Source organism: Triturus cristatus, chromosome 4_2 (assembly GCF_964204655.1).
Source record: "Triturus cristatus chromosome 4_2, aTriCri1.1, whole genome shotgun sequence".
Taxonomy (NCBI): domain Eukaryota; kingdom Metazoa; phylum Chordata; class Amphibia; order Caudata; family Salamandridae; genus Triturus; species Triturus cristatus.
Window position 1 is genome coordinate 97,353,185 of NC_140586.1, and position 18,387 is coordinate 97,371,571.

The 18,387-nt window shown below is 44.9% G+C and overlaps 1 protein-coding gene across 3 annotated transcripts in view; it reads right to left on the reverse strand.

Moving 5' to 3' along the window:
- The window catches only part of LOC146833087 (venom factor-like), a 777,614-nt gene that overhangs the window by 749,592 nt on the left and 9,635 nt on the right, over positions 1-18,387 (reverse strand). The window contains exon 1 of one of the 3 annotated variants that reach the window (XM_085600725.1): positions 11,370-11,474. The exons of the other annotated variants lie outside the window; for them this stretch is intronic. Within the exon in view, the coding sequence (XP_085456851.1) occupies positions 11,370-11,434 (65 nt within the window). The 5' untranslated portion in view covers positions 11,435-11,474. Of the gene's footprint in view, positions 1-11,369; positions 11,475-18,387 lie in introns of those variants that run through there. 3 annotated transcript variants of the gene reach the window in all.

Sequence of the window (18,387 nt, forward strand, 5' to 3'; positions counted from 1 at the left end):
AACATTTGAAAATAGCTTTGTTTCTATTAAAGGCTTCACTGAAGTCACTGTAAAGTACCAGAAACTACCAGAATATGATATGTAGGCTAAAAGAGTTTAATGGCATCACGCCTTCTGCAGCATTTACAACTTTGTATACTCATTATTAGTATACGCATTGGCCGCTCCTGAGGGCATTTCATTTAGCAAATTAGCACAACGCCAATTTAATTGACCGTTTTAGATATATTTCCTTTCACCTGTATACAATATTGCCTAATTTTGTAGCACACTCTAAAAAACACACATCCAAATAACGTTAAATGATAATGCAAGCCTGGCTCACCAACAGGCTTGTTTCCTTGGGTCTCACAGTGTAGCAGCATGGCTGCAGTGTGCAGGACAGGTAGGTCAGACCACTAGGGTTGCAACCTGGCCAGCATTCTAACAGCTTGGCCAGTATTTTCATGTCTAAACAGAAGAAACATTGGATAAAGGAACACAATCTGGTATTTCTTTGATACAAAAAAGAAGAGAATTGTAGGAAAATGGCCCTCTCGGCAGGGTCACCCCCACATCTTTTGCCTTCCTCTTCCTACTTTTTGCTGACTTTGATTTTGCTTGCCTTAGAACTCTGAGCACTTTACCACTGCTAACCAGTACCAAAGTGCATGTGCTCTATCCTCTAAATATTGGAAATATTGGCTTATACCTAATTGGCATATTTAATTTGCTTATAAGTCCATAGTAAAGTGCATTACATGTGCCAGGGCCTGTAAATTAAATGCTACTATTGGGCCTGAAGCACTGATTGTACCACTCACTTGAGTAGCCCCTTAACTATATCTCAGGCCTGCCATTGCACAACCTGTGAGTGCAGCTTACACTGTCATTTTGACCTGGCAAAATAAACTTTTGTCAGGCCCAAACCATCATTTGTAGTACATATGTCACCCCTACAGTAGGACCTGGACAGCTCAGAGTACAGGGTGGGATGTATTTAAAACATTTAAGTTTTTCATGTCCTAGTAGTGAAAAACTCCCAAATTTGTTTTTCACTACTGCAATGCCTATTTTTCCCATAGGTTAACAGTGCACTTACCAACGATGAAGAGATAGACTTTTCAAGTTTGGTGTCTCTGGAATCACAATTTAAAATCCAAACTGATGGTGAAGTTGGATTTTAAATTGAAATTCTCAAAATGCCACTTTAAGAAAGCTGGTATTTTCTTTCTTTCACCATTTGGTGCCTGCTGCCCTTCTCTTATACATGTCTAGGGAGTGTGACAGCTGGGCTTTGTATATTCCCCCTAGACAGTCACACAAAATGGGAGCTTAGGTGTGACGTAACCGGCCATCCTGGCAGGATGGGCGGAAGGATCTGGACCCGGCCTCAATTACAACTGAAGAGGCTGTGTCCTGTCCCCACACAAAGGGCTGCATACCCTCCTGTAGTGAGTCTTAAGTCAGGGAAGGAAGGGAGACCTCTGTGCTCTTCAAAGGCTTGTTGTTAAGGTCTCCCTCACTTCATTTTGTTTTTTTTGTAATAATTTACATTTAGAGCATTTTACATCTTCCCCCAAGCTTAAGTGGACCACTGTAAAATACATTTTTAGCAAGCAGCAAAGACATATTTATAATAGCAAACAATTCATTAATACATCAAGAATTCCCCTCCATCAATAATCCATGAATATTATGGAAGTAATAAAACCACTTGCGCTACCCAGACAAAAAAATTCATCACTTCCTTATTCACCCACCCCAGTTCCCCCTCTACTATTGGATTTCCAAAATCCAGTCCGAAATAGGCACCCAGACCGCATTCTTTTTTCTCTTGCTTTTTTGTCTTTCGGTGTGTACAAAGCCTGTTCAATATTATAAATTGATGGTTACTGTTATATATATTCCAAATTTGGCATCACAAAAATTCTTAATCTCCTTCTTTAAACCATCTAAAGTAGAACAAGTCGCAAACATATGAATTTAATCAGCCCCATGCAATTCACATTGGGTGTAGCGTCAAACTGTTAATAACATTATACAATGCCCTATGGACCCCCACCTCCCAATAACTATATCAATCAATGCCACCCTAGAAAACCAAGATGATCGTCCTCTTTTAAAAAAAAAAAAAAAATCCTAAATTCAGTTTTAAGGGCCTCAAAAGAAATGATATATTTATCAACTAAAAAATCCCCTAGTCTATGAGGGCCATGCTCTTTCTATCTACGCACATAAAGGTCCAAAAAAAAACAGAAGGATAGGATTTATTTTACAGTGGAGTATTAAAATTCAAGTGACCAATCCTCAATCTTTTACACATTGTAGCCCAGATTTTTTATGCAAATTGTAGAGTCTTAGGGCCCCATTAGGATAGCGGGCTGATTGCCCCCGCCGGGCCGGCAGTAGTCACCGCCGGCCCGGTGGGGGCGATCCGCCACCATCCATGTAGCAAAGACCCCCGCCATATTAAAATGGCTGGGGGGTCCGCGGCGGACAGAAAGACCGTCCTCCGCTTTTCCGCCCGGTCGACAAGTCGACTGGGTGGAAAAGGGTTCAATATGGTGGCGGTGTCTGTTAGACACCGCCAGGCATATTACAATGGGGCGGAAACATGCCTTTCCGTGGTGGCATTGCCGCAATGGAAAGGCATGTGGTGTTTACTTGCGGCAACGGGCCCCCAGGGACTCTGGGGGGTGGGGGGTGCACATGGGGATAACTATGGTACCCCCCTGCATTTCAATGTACAACGTGGCAGGCACCGCGCGGTGCCTGTCACGTTGTGCATTGAAAGGCACAACCTGCCTTTGTGGCATTGCGGCGGGCGGTGCTTTCAGCACCGCCCGTCGCAATGTTTCAAATGCGCGATGCGCCCGCCAGTGTGGCGGGCGCTTCCTAATAGAGGGTGCGGGACTGCCGCTAGCATTGCGGGTGGTCCCGATTCCCGGGGGTTTGGCTGGCAGACCCGTCCGCCATACTAATGACCCCCATAAATTGAACTCTTTCAAAATATCAAAATTTGATTTGCCGCATAAGACACCCCACGTCCCTTTCCCTATCAAGAACTCACAGGTAGATGGGAAATATTTAATTCCTGACCTCTCCCCTTCTTTACATTGAAGAAAATAGTCATCCATTGAAGTTATGTGGCCTAATAGTAAAGTTCGGAACAGCCCATCCACCACGATCTCTTGAAAGAGTCAAAAAATGTCTGCACCCTTCTGGGCTTTGATGCACCCATAAAAATCTTGAAACCATACTATCAATTAATTTAAACCAATAATTCTGCACTTCAAGGGGAATGGCCCTAAAAAATATAAGATTTGGGGTAACAAAATCTTTTTAACAGTTACTTCTACCTATTATTGATAGCCGTAAGCTATTCATCCTTCCAAAATCCATTTTCATTTTCTTTATTAAGGTATCAAAACTAATCTCCACAATTTGATCTGCACATGGAGAGATATTGACTCCAAGGTATACTGCACTGCCAACCACTCTCCTGTCCTTAAATTGTACACTGCTGTTAACAACAACCTGAGTCTTTTCTGCATTTAATTAATATCCAGAGAAGCTACCGAATCTGCGAGCCTCTTTTTCAGTCTCTCCCGACCGAAGCCTCTGGGTCAGATGTGACCACCGCCACATCATCGGCATATGCTAATATTTTAGTATCCCAGCCTTGACAATTTATGGGTAGTATTAATGGATTGTCTCAATCTTACTAACCAGGGGATCTATATAAATGGCAAAAAATAAGGGAGAACAGGGACATCCCTCCTGAGTCCCCCACTTTATAATTACCGTGCCATATTGGTACCCCACAACGATATCTTTACCCTTGGGGTACAATACAATGCTTTTACAGAGTCAATAAATCCTATACCCACCTTTCCCATTACCACCCAGAGATATTGTCAGGAGACCCTGTCAAACGCCTTTTCTGCGTCAAGATGTATAAAAGCCATGGGGTCTCCTGCAGTTGTTGTGGCATTAAAAAGGGAGATAACCAAACGGATACGACCTGTCACCCCCTCCCTAGAATAAACCCATGCTACTTGGGGACACTATCTTACTAATTACAAACGAAAGTCATGTACAAAGTGTTTTTGAGTAAATCTTGGCATCGGCATCCATAAGTCTGATCGGCCTATATGACCCTAATTCCTGTAAATGCTTACTTTCTCTTTGGAACTATTACTTTATTTGAAGAAGCCCAACACTCAAGCGGATCTGCTCCTTTCTGAATCCGTGCAAAAGCCTCAAGTTTAAATGCCTGCAAGCTAGCAGAAAACACCTTATAAAACTCCATAGAAACCTTATCAGTTCCAACAGCCTTCCCACAGGGGAGGCTTGTAATAGCCAATTGAATTTCGTCCCACGAGAGGGATTTGTGTAGATAATCATGATCTTCCTCGTATAATTTCTCATAAAAATACCAAATCTAAGAACCGCCAGATTTCTCCCACTGCCAACCCCTCCTCTTCTGTGTACAACCACTGACAGCTCTAATATCAGCCGGATCAGATACCATTCCAATTCGAGGATCCTGGATTTTCCTTATCTGACCCTGTAACACCTTTTGTCTGGATCAGACTGCTAGTAAATGCCCCAACGATTCATTAAACTCAATGAAATGTTGTTTCCACACTACATAATTATCTGTGGCCTTTTTACAGAAATATCTGCAATTGTTGCTTTAGCGATGGCCACTTTATGTTGAGCACTTTCTATATCCATTCCAACAGTAACTGCATCGATAAGATTAGTCTCAGCTAATGAGAGTACATTATATAAATCTAGCAATTGCTGTTTTTCTTTTCTTTGTCGGGACCAGCAAAACTGCATTGTCTCCCCACGAATACCCACCTTTAAGGTGTCTATATCACCCTGACAGAGGCACTCCCAGCGTTCCTGCGCATAAAGTCCGGAATCCAATAATTTATATACTTAATATGATCGCATCCAATAAGAGAGCTCCTTCAAAAGTCCAGCACTGAGTGGGACAGTGAGGTTTCCACAAAAATAACTGGGAGTGACCACAACACAAACTCATTAATTAAACAATCAAATAATGCAGAATCATCAGCTGCTGACCCATAAACAGAACGAAGAGTGAAAGTCCCATTTGAGTACCAGCACTCGGTAATTGCCCATCTGCCATACTTGTCCCCCCTAGAACGCTGGAAATTGCAGACACCTTTCCGGCCATTCCCCCCCCCATGTTCGTGTCTCTTGTGATGTGCACAAACTACTTGATACCCCAAAGACTCTAACACATTCTGTCTAGTCCCCTTGATATGTGTCTCCTACACACATATATTAGCTTCAGCTTTTAAGAGCTGTGAGCAAGGTGATGTCTGAGAAGTACGCCATGTCGGCTGCTCCTTCCAGCTCCAGCCACCCCGTGGTTCGCAGGAATGCAGAAAAGGGAGAATTGAGTGCCCGCAATCTTGGTTGTGAAGGCACAGCATGTGGGGGGCCCTCTGCACCGCAGCACAATCAGGAAGCTGGCAAACTAAGGACAGTGCTTGGCGCTCTCTTTGGATCGTGGCATTAAGGCTTGCCTGTGCTACATTACTTAATTTCCGCCGCAAGCTTAGCCAGAGGCTACGGTGGAACATACAGCCAAAATCAGCTAAATTAATTAAGGAGCGAACCGGTTCCATGGCTCAAGCTGGTATAGTGACACAGGCTCAATGCAATGCTGCAGGAGGGAAACAGGCTGAGGCTATGGCTTTGGATATGAAGAATCAGGAGCAGGGAGTAGGGAGCAAGCCATAAGAAGCAGGTGGTGTATAAGGGGGCTCGACTCCTTTCTGGTCTGGCTGGACCGGCTCAACCTTCAATCCCAGATATTTTTAAAGCTGCCACCAGTTCGAGGAGTCTGCAAAAGGGAGTTGAGCTGAGCTCAAATCCTCCGACAACACAGGGAGTTTTGGATGAGCCTACCTGTCTGGATGCAACATGAGAAACATCATGGACCTGTAATTCCACAGAGACTGCAAGTAAGTGCAACCCTTTGCAAACGCAGAATGTGCATGCTTTGGGTAATGAGGATAGAGGGGAGTATAGTAAAGAGGGAAGGTCTGGTGGGGTTACTGGCCAGTGATCCATCAGCTGAGGTGGGTGTGAGATGTCCCACTGCATTGAAGAATATTTTGGTGGACATGATAGCTTGGCCGCTCCTTACACTGTGGTAGCACCTTCCTCTCTGTGGTGACTTAAGTCCCATACCGGTGAACATTGCAATTGGTAGGAGCTCTTCTTTGGCTGATGCTGGCTCCTCTGAACACGGTGAGAAATGTTTCTCTCTCACTGTTGACACTGACCTTTCAGTCACTAGCGATGGAGTGACAGATGACGAGGCAGGTTCAGAGATTTCTGGTGCTATTCTCAGTGGTAGTCACGATGAGCCAGTCACTATGGCTAAACGTTGGTTGCCACACAAAAAGCATAAGACGAAGACCAGCCCGGGGTGGGGGGGCAGAGAAAGAATCTGTTGCTAGTGTGGCCTGTAAATTGAAGTGGGACTACTCAGCTACTAAACAAATTTATGAAGAAGATAAAGATTAATTTTATGTCACATCTCAAACAGTGACAGTCGACAGCTCTGGGAAAGCCCAGGTGCCCTCTATAAGTCTAATTTACGGTGTGTTAAAACAGATGCAGGGGGAAGCTCTAAACGAGAATCGGCGTGGTCACTTGGACACTAAAAATCTCCAAGGGGCAATCACAAGGTTAACAAAATTTGCTCTGATATTGTAGATAGGATATCCTCTGTTGAAGATCGAGCACTTACCTTGGAGTCAGATGTCAGGGCATTGAAAGATCACAAGGAGTCACAGGAATCTCAACTGGTCGATGTGATGTGAAAATTGGAGAATTTTGAAAACCACCAGCGGAGAAATAACTTGAGATTTTTTGGCCTGGCTCAAAATGAGGAGGGGAATGATAATTGGTCATTCATGATCAGTCTGTTTAAAGGGGCGCTTCCAGATCTTTTCCAGTGGGACTGGGAATCTGAAGTGCAACAAGTTCACCGCTTTCCAGTGATTCTTAGGAAAAACTAGCAAGCAGAGAAACCAAGAGCTGTTTTAGAGTACTTTAACAAATTTCTTCTCCGACAGGCGATATTCGATTTAGCAAGAACAGATGCCAAGCGGTCTTATGATGGCCATAATTTATTCGCTCATACAGACTTCTGCCACGCAACACTGGAAAGGATGTGGTGCCTAAAACAGTTGTTAAAACCCATTCAGGGTGTTGCATGCGAAGTGATTCTTATGAACCCGGCCCGTATTAAAGTTATCTGCATAGGAACTGTTCGGACATTTACGTCTGAAACAAAGGCCCAAGAATACCTAAAGAGGCTTTGTGGTGGGAAAGGGTCAGTGGAGGTCATCATTCAGAGGTGCTGAAGTAGAGCTGGTTAGCCTAACATGATGATTGATTCTGGATAGTACTGTTTTTTTCCTGATTGCTCCAATCTTGTCAGGGTGAATGAAGGATGATGGGACATAGGGAGCTTCTTGCTAATTGAGGGTTCTCCTTTCCGGCATGGCTTTGCCTCTTGATTAAGTTTAGTTTGATGCTTTTCTGTTAGAAGTTACATGGGGTTATTTTTTTACTGAAGTGGGTGGAGCTGGGAGTGGTGGGGAGTGGGAGTGTTAGTGGGTGGCATCACCAGGTCCATCGCTGACCTGTTTACTCAGTGGTTGGGGTAATGGGGGAGGGGAGGGGTGGGGTTTTGGGAAAGGGTTAATGGTGGTTCAGTGGGGTCCCAGGGGGTGGGGATAGGACAGCTCATGTGGATAGTTAGAATGCTCTGGAGCATCATGGTAGAACTGCTATTTAATAGTGTTACTGATGTGCTTTGGCACATTTTGTTTGTTAAGTATGTTCTATGAGTCATCTTCAAATTGCTACAGTAAACATATGTGGTTTAAATAATCCGTTAAAAAGGACAAAGGGTGGCACTAGACATGAAGTTCTTAAAAGGTCTCCCTCACTTCAAAGGCACAAACTGGGCATAAGTACTGAACCTCTGACACCACCACTTCAGTACACTTCTGAACATGTGAAGGCTCTGCCAGGAGGAAAGACGGCTGTGCTACTGAAGGACTGCCACTCTGCTGTATTGCTGCTTTGCTGGACTCCTGCCTTGCTGTGCTGCCCTGCTGTTCCCCTTCCTGGGTTAGAAGATCTGGACCTACATCACCTGAACCCAGAGTGACTCCAAGGGCTTGCTGGCTTGACAATAGGACCAGCTAATCGCTGCCACTGAGAGGAGCAACACCAACGCATCACTTCAACATCAATGCATCACTTTGGCTGCATCTCTCATCTCTATCTTCGACAGGATCTTCGATGATGACACAACCCTAATAATGGTACGTTTGCTCTTCTGGCCCAATCTGGTCACTGTAGATGGCCCGCGCTCCATCCCGTCAACCTGAACTTTTGACTTTGCCTTGGTTCAGGTTAACTGGCTATCATCTTAAAGTAAAGATATTAGGGTAGGTGCCTGCTAATTTAGGGTTGTTTTATTCTCAGTTTTTCCATTCCTCCTTGTTAGCACCTGTAAAGTTAAACATTTTAAGAAAGTGTCTTCTGTAGGTTACCTCCTGTGCTACATGTCATCCCTCTCAGTTACCCTGTTAATAAATGCTGGCTCCTTGTGTCACTTCATGGTGGTTGTTCCCAGAGTTAGTGCTGGGACATCCCACTGGGTTGGGCAGCTCCAGACTTCAAAGGTGGCCTATTTATTTTATACCCTCTATTGATTTGCCTGCTTTCCTGCATCAGTTCCTTGGTGAATAAAAAATGGTTGTACATTTGGAGTCCTGCAGGAGCTCATTGCAGGATGCAGAACAAACATCTAAAATGAGAGACAATCCTACACCCTGCAACCCAGTGTTTTCTCCGATTACTTTCTCAATGTCTATTTCTCACCCAAGAAGGGCGGGCGCAAGCCATGGTCAACATGGCTAGCTGCCCAGGGCCTTGCACTCGGCCCACAAACATGAGGCCCCATGCCCTACGCTGGACTGTACAGCACTGGACCATAGCTGTTTGGTCCATGAAAGAGAGAGCAGTGGTTTAACAAAAGTGCAATGGGCCCTGGTGAAATCAAAGTAAATAGATAACTCTATCCCCCCACTACTAGAGTCCACTGTATAGGCAGTAAAATACAGCCATGATTTTGGTAAATTAGGCCCATAAGACTCCTAGGGTCCAGTGCAACTGCAACTCCTGCACTCTTGACAGTGACGCCCCTGGGAGGACTGCTGGGCCTTGCAGCAATGGCCCTTTTTTGCAAGGGATTCCAGTAGTGGACAATGGCTGTGTGGCCCAAGTAAAGGGAGCCAGTGCCATCTTGCAATAGGCACTATTGATGCCCATTGCATCATTGGTGCAATAGCTCTTGATGCAAACAAGGTAACTAGTTGCTCGCATGTCCCATCCCCCCACCGGCCACTCACTGGACAGTTAATTATAACCATATTTTGGGCCTATAACCCCACTTCCCTGAGTGCCCAACCATGGCTGCAAGGACCATGAAAGAGAGGCAAGTGGTATTCCAGCAGTGCAATGGGACCTTGTACAAAGTAGAGGCAACCCTTCACCCCTATCTGATTGCCGCACAGTAAAATATAGCCATAATTTTGATAAATTAGACACCTAATACCTCTGGGGCCCAGTGTCCCTGTGCCTGGTGCACTACTGATGGCTATGTCCCTGACATGAACTCCTGCACATAGTCATGATACAGCCACTTGCAACTGGGCCCGGAAAGGGGCCCCCTCCCCAATACCTCACAGTGCAACAACATTGCTATGATGCCTAGTGTGAGGCCTACACACCCCTAAGCCTTGTAACCATGTTCCAGCACAGCAAGGCCCAAGCCAGGGGATCCCAGTCCCACAACTGTGTCCATCGCAGCAATGGTCTAGCTCTGCAAGCACATGGGAGGGGGCCCACTCCCCTGGGACTCTCTACAACATCCAGAACTGCGAGGTCCAGGGGACGGGGCACTTTAACCTGGGCCTCACATCTATTTTTTTAGTGCTGTGGGTCCAGTGCAAGGAACCCCCCTTCCGTAAGCCCCTCAGCTATTTTATAGTGCTCTGAGTCCTGTCCCATGCCCTTGGCCTCACAGCCATGGCTAGTGCTGCAAGACCTATGGGAGAGGGCTCTCCTGCCCTTGGACATGCAGCCATGGACTAGCTCTGCGAGGGCCAGGTAGGGTGGCCAAGCTTCCAAAATTGCATGCTGAGACCCATTGCATGTGCTGAGACATCAGAGGAAGGTTGTTGGGGAGCAAGGGGCTATAACTCACATGGTGCATTTTTTGGGTTTCATTCTAAATCCACCTCCTTTGAATCATTAGGCCATCATAAAGACAATCTGGATGGAGTTTGATCTTATTAAATATGATTTCTATTCATACTGCATTTGAGTTCTTATCTATTTACATCCACCTGGAATTAGGCTGGGCTGCTTGCTATTGCAAGTTTTGAGAGACAGGTTTAGAAAATAAACAACTTTGGTATCCAAATGGAATAACATAGTCTTAATATTTGAAACAACAGTGTTAAATATCAATGTCTACACTCTTACTGTCCAAAACTACCCACTGACACAGGATCTGTTCTAGTGGGTACGTTTTAGCCATAGCACTAGGATACTTGACATCTTATCTCAGCTTTACCACCTCACCTAAATATGATAGAAATAAGCACTGTATTCTAAAGATGGGCAAGGCCCCCAACACACTGAGGTTTACATCTGAATCACTGCCATCCCATTTGTGGACTAGCTGGAAACAGAACCAGGAAACATGTTTTTTAATCCTGGCCTCGCATTTGGTTAAATTGTGTGCGCTTGACAATCATGTTTTTGGACCTATTTCTCCCCTTTTTAATGAGGCTGGAGTATTTAACTTCAATGTTAAAGCTACTAATATGTATGTTGTTAAAAAATGGATTGGATATTGCCGAAGGAGTGGAGAAGTGGCAAGTCACATTGTGTAGTCAGCAAAATGCAATACAGTGGTAAATGTATACCCTTTGCAGCAAGTAGCAGTGTGCTGCATTATGGCTCCACTCATTTAACAAACTGTTGGACCTATGACAAATAAAACTCTCTTTGTGCCTCTGTGGATGTCATAGTAAGACTTATCAGGTACTCATATTCCACTAGACTGCATACTCCTCCAGGTAATCACTGCACTCTAAGGTGGGTCCCCTGGTAGATTCTCTCATTACTCTGACATGGGTGCACTAATAGAACCCCATCTGCTACTTACAGCCTGCAGTACAGTACATCCCTACAGGTATGCTCAGTAGTATAAGTTAGGTAATACCTATGACTGTTGTACTCACTGTGGCTCACTGTGCACCAATGAAGCCAGGCAGAACTGAAGCAGGAGAAGACCCTTTCCCTCCATGATGCCGCCTGGAGGGCAGTGTTTCAGGGTTCCTGCTCTCCTTACGCTTTATATCTCCCGCCCCCTTCCCTTGACCTCTGCAATCTAAAGCCTGCAGTCAGACAGCTAATAATCAGTACCTGGCTGAGCCCATCCTGCCAAGAACTTCCAAATACAGTGGCTCCTCGTCCAATCCCTCGTCCAATCCCAAATCAGACTCTGTTTCATCACCAACATGATTTAGGAAATCCATAGCAGGTGCTGGTTGTTGACATTGTTTTAAAGAATACATTTTGAGGCAAAGGGCTTAGATATGTCAGTGTAAAGAAAGTGTAGAGAGACAGCTCTGTTAAAAAAAAAAACATATATGTGTATATATACACATATATATATATATATATGTATATATTCACTGAAAAAAAACATAGGTTTCAGAGACGTTATAGTTAGAAATTAGTATTTAAAAAACCTTAGAAATTCACAGAAAAAAACATAGGTTTCAGTGGTGTTATAGTTAGCTGCCTATTTCACTCATACAAAACCATAGAAATTCCTCCGTTATAGTTAGTTCTGCTAACTATAACTCACGCGCCCGCAATGCACTGCTGATGATGTCACATATTGCATCATTCATGACATGGTCAGTGACATCACTGATGACATCACTGATGACATCTCAAATGACATCACTGATGACATCACTGATGACATCATCCACTGAATGTGGTTTAGTTTGAAATTTAAATATGTATTATATATATACCAATCTGTATTGAAGATTGAGGAAGCGGTCCTGGAGCCAGGTTTTGCGGATTGCCGTGACGCTGAGCAGTGCAGAGCCGATCTGTGTGGGCGATCGAGCGGGAGCCGCTCTTCGTAGCTTCGTAGCTCCCTTACAGTTTGAAGCTTCTCTCTATTCGCCTACCGCCCAGCTGTTGCTCGGGGGTCCGCCGAGTGCTGCTTGGGCTGGGGGCCTCTCTATTGACTGCAGGATTCCCGCGATTCCACTCTTACGGAGCCCGCTGCCGAGTTGGCCAGGCCTGGACCTTGCTGACAGGGCGCGGTGGCGGCAGCAGGAAGCGGGAGCAGTTGCCTTTCCATTCGAGTGGTTCCTGCGGCAGAGAGCCTCAAAGAGCCGGGTTCGGAACCGGCGCCATCAGCAATCAGCAGCAGTAGCTCCAATGCACCAGTGGATTCAACGGAAAAAGTCCATCAAGGAGAGCAAAAGACAACAGAGGTGAGGGGTGAGAGGTGGAGTTCTCTTTTAATTTTGAAAACAACCGCAACCACTGCACCCTGTCCCTCCTTGCCCTTCTATTACCCAGTTATCAGTGCTAGTAGAACCTGTTGGGCACGACACAGCTGAAAAAACTTCCTGTAGGCTCTCACCCAATCCGTTGATTGAACAGCCCTAGCCCTGGCCAGGTTTTGCGGCTTTCTGGAGGCCAGAAGCCAGACACCGTGCGAGTGACCGATTGAGTAGGTTTCCCCTCTCACTGCCTCTTACGGCCTCACACGGCCTCTTTCACGCTTTCACGCCTTCACTGCTGACTTGCCGTCATTGTTGACCTACTGCTCCCGCAACTCTGCACTGGCCCTGCACCGCCGGAATTTTGCGAGAGCAGTGGCCAGGAGAGCGCAGGTGTTACCGAGTGCCAGTAGCCAGCAGCTGGCACTAAACTCAGAGCCCACAACCAGCCAAAAGTAGGCAACCAGACAACAAGGACATGAGATCAGGGACAAACAGGCAAGCGCCACCGAGTAAAGCTTCACGGGGTAAAAAGGCAAAAAAACCTAAACCAAACTCTGACACAACCCCCCATGAAAACCACATTCTAGTCGCTGTACAATCGGGGGGGCCAGCTGTCTTGAGGACACCAACGGCTGGACCCGTGGGGACACCAGTCAAAACTGGTCACATTTCAGGAAGCCAGCTCAAGATTGACAAATTCTTCTTTTTAAAAGACCCGGTTTCCGCACTTTTTGCGACAACAAAGGAGGCACAAAACCTGCCGAGCCCCATCCACCCAGCCAAGCCTAAACTTTCTAAACCTTTGACAAGCTCTTTTTCGGGCAACTGGGCACTCGACCAAATATCTAGCGAAACAGTACGACCTCTCCCACTCTTACCCTCCGATCACCTGGGTAATCAGCCTCCAGGACATCGCCTGGTATCTGTGCAGGTCCAGGCCCAGGTCCATAATCTAAATCAACCTGTGCCTAAAATTATGTCGACACCTCTGCGGCAGGAGGTCCAGACTCAACTTAACTCTCAATCAACTAAAAGAGACGTGATGAGTGACCAACATCCATCACCAATTTTTTTGACAAGCTTAGGAAATGAATCTCTAGAGAACATCTTCAATAGTCTGGATAAAACGAACTTAAACGGCCACAGATTCAAGGGAGTCTTGCCAAAGGAGCTACTTCAGGGTGAAACTGACGGATCACCAAAACAGAGGACAAGAGGGGAGGACGCCCGGTTACTATCCCCCCCTGCATTAAACGGTTTAAATCAACAAAAAACCACAAGATCAAGTATACTAAAAACACTGGCGCCAGGGTCCATTCCATCACAACACCCATCTTTTAATGAGCCTACACTGGGCCCTGTTGCCTCTACACCATCCAATTTGGCAGATATCCTCGACAATCAAAGAATCTGGATTGAAGACAGCATTAGCTATGGAGGATCAACAAACAAAGAAAACAAGCAGCTGCCTATTTCCATCTCATCAGGAAGCAAGATCTCACCTACAGGCAAACAGGATGGGCGTACAGGTAGCCAAGAGCCCAACGTTCACTGGGGGAACGCACTAATAAGTACACTTGACAAGGCTATAAATGCACTCAACTACCAGTCTGATAAAATGGAGGTGCAAATTGACCTCATAAATGTAATTGCAGAGCACATCGCACTCATTAGCTCCAAGATTGACACAATAATATCTACACTGGTAAACAGACCAAGGGTGGAGGGCTCCCTAAACAACACTTCAAACAAATTTTTATCCAACAAAGGACACATTGACCCTTCACCAACCACTTGTGATTGTGGGAGTATCATTGAGAAACTAGCGTCTCTTCCTGAAATCCTAAAAGATATACTGGGAGTTGTAAAATTATCAAACAATCTTAAAACCAACCAAGACCTATCAGTTAACAAAAAAAACAAGCCTAGAAAAGAAAAAAGTAGTGTTTCAAGTTCTCAAAGCACAAAGTCTAGTAAAGGGGAGGACAGGTCACACAATCAAACAGTTCGTACAGAGCATCAGCCAAAGGAACCTGCCATTCTTGACCTTCACCCAACTATGCCCCCGGTCACTCTCCACCCTCAACCCCAAGCCAATCTGACAAAAAGGCAAAGGAAACGAGTCAGGAAGGGAAGATCAAAGGCAAAAAGCAACCAACCAACTGCCCTAGACTCCCTCTTTCCGATATTCAGAAACAACTCAAGAGGAGAACCAGTAAAGCTACATAATCCCCCGAACACTTTGATTAGTAGAACGGAGGATTCAAAGCAAGAACGGTCAAGCCTTCCGAACAAGAAATCTACAACACTTGAGTCACCTTACGAACCAGGCTCAACACCAACTGGGAGTTCGAACCAGCGTTTGTCACTACTAACATCCAAAATTATTACAGAAAGTTCTAGTAAACCAGGATTGACAAAGGCCACATTAGTAGAGGACGTTCGAAATAAGCACTTAGCAAACCACCACTCACTCTCAATTCACTCAATTACTTCCATCGAGGCCAGCCCCCCTCCAAAGTCTCGGAGCACAGAGATAACAGAAAAAAGGGGTGGCGGAGAACATGATAAAAATTCTAAGCACTCACGACACAAAACTAGGCTTGTTAACCAAGAGTTTGACCGGACCCCATTGAAGATCACGACGAAGGGCTCCTCTAGGCACTGTGCGGTTTATAGTTCTACCCGAGCACAAGTTGAATCCAAAATACACCAAACAAGAGCGAGGGGACTCATTAGGGACATGACCCCAATTAAGATCACAAAAACTGAACACGAACGTCAATGTTCAATCCACAGCAAAAATCATGATCAAGTAAAAATTATCCAAAGCACAAATGGAGAACAGGCGTCCCCCAGGGATAAGAACAAGGAGAAAAGCTCAAGTCAGGCTCAATTCAGGCCTACAAGCAATGCTGAATCTCTCAAGCCGGACTCCCGAGAAAGCCAAACAATCTGCAAGGAAGACTCCGAACCAATTTTATTATTTATACCAGAATATGTAACAAGAGGCAGGCACGACACACTTAACAGAGGGAACATAATAAAATTAATCAATACTATTCCAGACCTAAGGGGAATAGTTTCCCAAGACTTGCTGGCAGTGGAATTTCGGCAAAACATACACTTTCCAGACACTGAAGACTCAGTTACCACCTGGGCCTCAAAGGACATAGCTGCTAAAATCCTTGCCAACAAAGAATCATTCGAGAGCTGGGGTATAACCCTGATCCAACATAAACGCCCCAGATACCCATATCCCCTAACCGGAGGCACTTCCTCACCAAAAGGGAACGAACCAATTGGTCACAAGCATAAATCATGTCTCCGTGGTGTCCGCTCTATTACTCAGGAAAAAAACCCTGGAACAACGCATACTTATCCAATCCAGCCTTGCAACAAAGGACCCTCTAGTCCAGTCCAGGATTGGTCATGGATTCCTTCGACTCTAAATCAACAGAGTTCCTAAAAATGACACAACTCTATTTTCTAACAAACACACACTAAACCAACATACCGACAAAGCTTATCCGGAAACAATTAACTTGTGTTCATGGAACACACATGGCTTTAGTAGCATGGATCAGGATCACGAGACTCAACATTTTTTTCAAAAACACGACATACTCCTCCTCCAAGAGACCTGGAACCTGACACATCCCGCAATTCCAGGCTTTGCAGAACACCACATCTTGGCGAAGAAGCTGTCCAAATTTGGACATCCATGCGGAGGGCTATCGATATACGTATCTCAGAATTTTAACTGGGAAACCGAGATGTTGGATGTGGGGTTAAGCTGGGTTCAAGTAGTAAAAATAACCAGAAAGTTGCTACATCAATTTTTATTAATAAACATCTACATTCACCCCGAACGGTCAAGCAAGGAAGAAAAAATGGAGACACTAGCTAAACTCATTAAAGTCCTACAGAAATCAAACGAGCAATGTCCACTGATAATTTCAGGGGACTTTAATTCTAACCTAATGAGAGACGGAACATCTAGTCGTAACCAGACCACTAAACTCGGATCAGGTTATATAGCAACGTTCTTGAATAGACTAGAAACACAGGGCCTGACAATCCTCAGAAGTGAAAAAAGGGGAAACTCAACAACAGGACCAACTTATATGAGTGGGAAAGTCAAGTCCACCATAGACTTTACAATAATAAGTAAGAGCATAACAGATAGTATTGTAGACTATGACATAGTCCAGCGTACAGAAAGTGATCACTTTCCCCAAATCATCAGGTTGAAATCAGCAGTCACCAGGCTTAACAAGATAATCTCACTGACTCACTTGCCGGAGAAATTTAATTTGAGAAAAATCAGATGGAGAGGGGGAAAAATCGAAGAAATCCAGGCAACAGCAAACAAATTTATGTTAGAACATGAACAACCAGAGGATGGAGAGCTTGTAAAACACTGGGAAAACATGGTTGACACGTTAATTCAAAAACATTCTGCCCCCCCAGCCAATCAAAACACCTTAAAAACCTTAAAAGAACCCTGGTTCACTGATGAACTAAGACTGGAAAAAAAAAAATATCTAGGGAGCAACGGAACGTTCACACGTCCAAAAATCAAGGAAACAATTCGAACTACACTCTGTTAAGGAGCCTGAGGAAGAATTACCGTAAAATGCTGTGGGTGGCAAAGGCCAAATACAAAGAATCAATCTGGCTAAAACTTCTATCAGCCAGTAAACAGCAAAACTCTCGGGATTTCTGGGGGATTATTAACAACTTGAACAAAGGCGAAGTGATGTCTCACGATCCTGGCATTAATGCCGATGTCTGGGAAGCCCACGTAAGGAACCTCTATGCAATAAAGGACACTGCCCCATCTAACAAAATGCTACGGGCAACCAACGCAACGGACTCAGGTAACCAAATGGGCCCCCAGGAAAGTTTAAATAGGCTAATCGAACTGGACAAGGAAAAACGGGATTACGACCAGCCAGTACTGACATCCTGCAAAAGTGTAATAAAACTTTTACAGAAACTAAAACCCGAGGGTGCTCCTGGCCCAAACGGACTACCGACAGCCATATTTAAATTGAATAAGGACTTCTGGTCCAACCACTTAACAGCTTTGTTCAACCAAATCTTTATCACTCGTCGTATGCCTACATCGTGGAAAGGAAACATCATCCACCCCATCTACAAAAAGGGGAATAGAAGAACCCCAGCTAACTATAGGCTGATCTCTCTCATAGATGTAGAAGGAAAACTGTATGCTTCATGTCTTTTAGAGCAGGTTCAAGTATGGGTAGAAAATAACAACTTACTTCCCATTTTCCAAATCGGCTTTAGACAGGGGATGGGGACAACAACAAACCTGACGACACTGGCACTGCTGATGGAGAGAGCTGAGAAAAAGAACCAACGATTGTACGGGTGTTTTATAGACATAAGAGCAGCCTTCGATCGAGTGAGCCGGTTAAGACTATGGGAAAAGCTCAAAGACTGGGGGATGCCTAGGATGCTGCTAAACGCTATAATCTGCCTATACACCGACACATGGGCAAGGGTTAAATTAAGCCAGGGATCGAGCTTAACATCAAAAATCAAAACTCAGGACGGCTTAAAACAAGGCTGTGTCCTGGCCCCGTGCCTATTCAACCTGTTTTTGGCAGACTTAGGTAGTATCCTAGGACAAATAAACAACCACGCACCCAAACTAGGGAATGACTACATTCCAATCCTGCAGTTTGCGGACGAC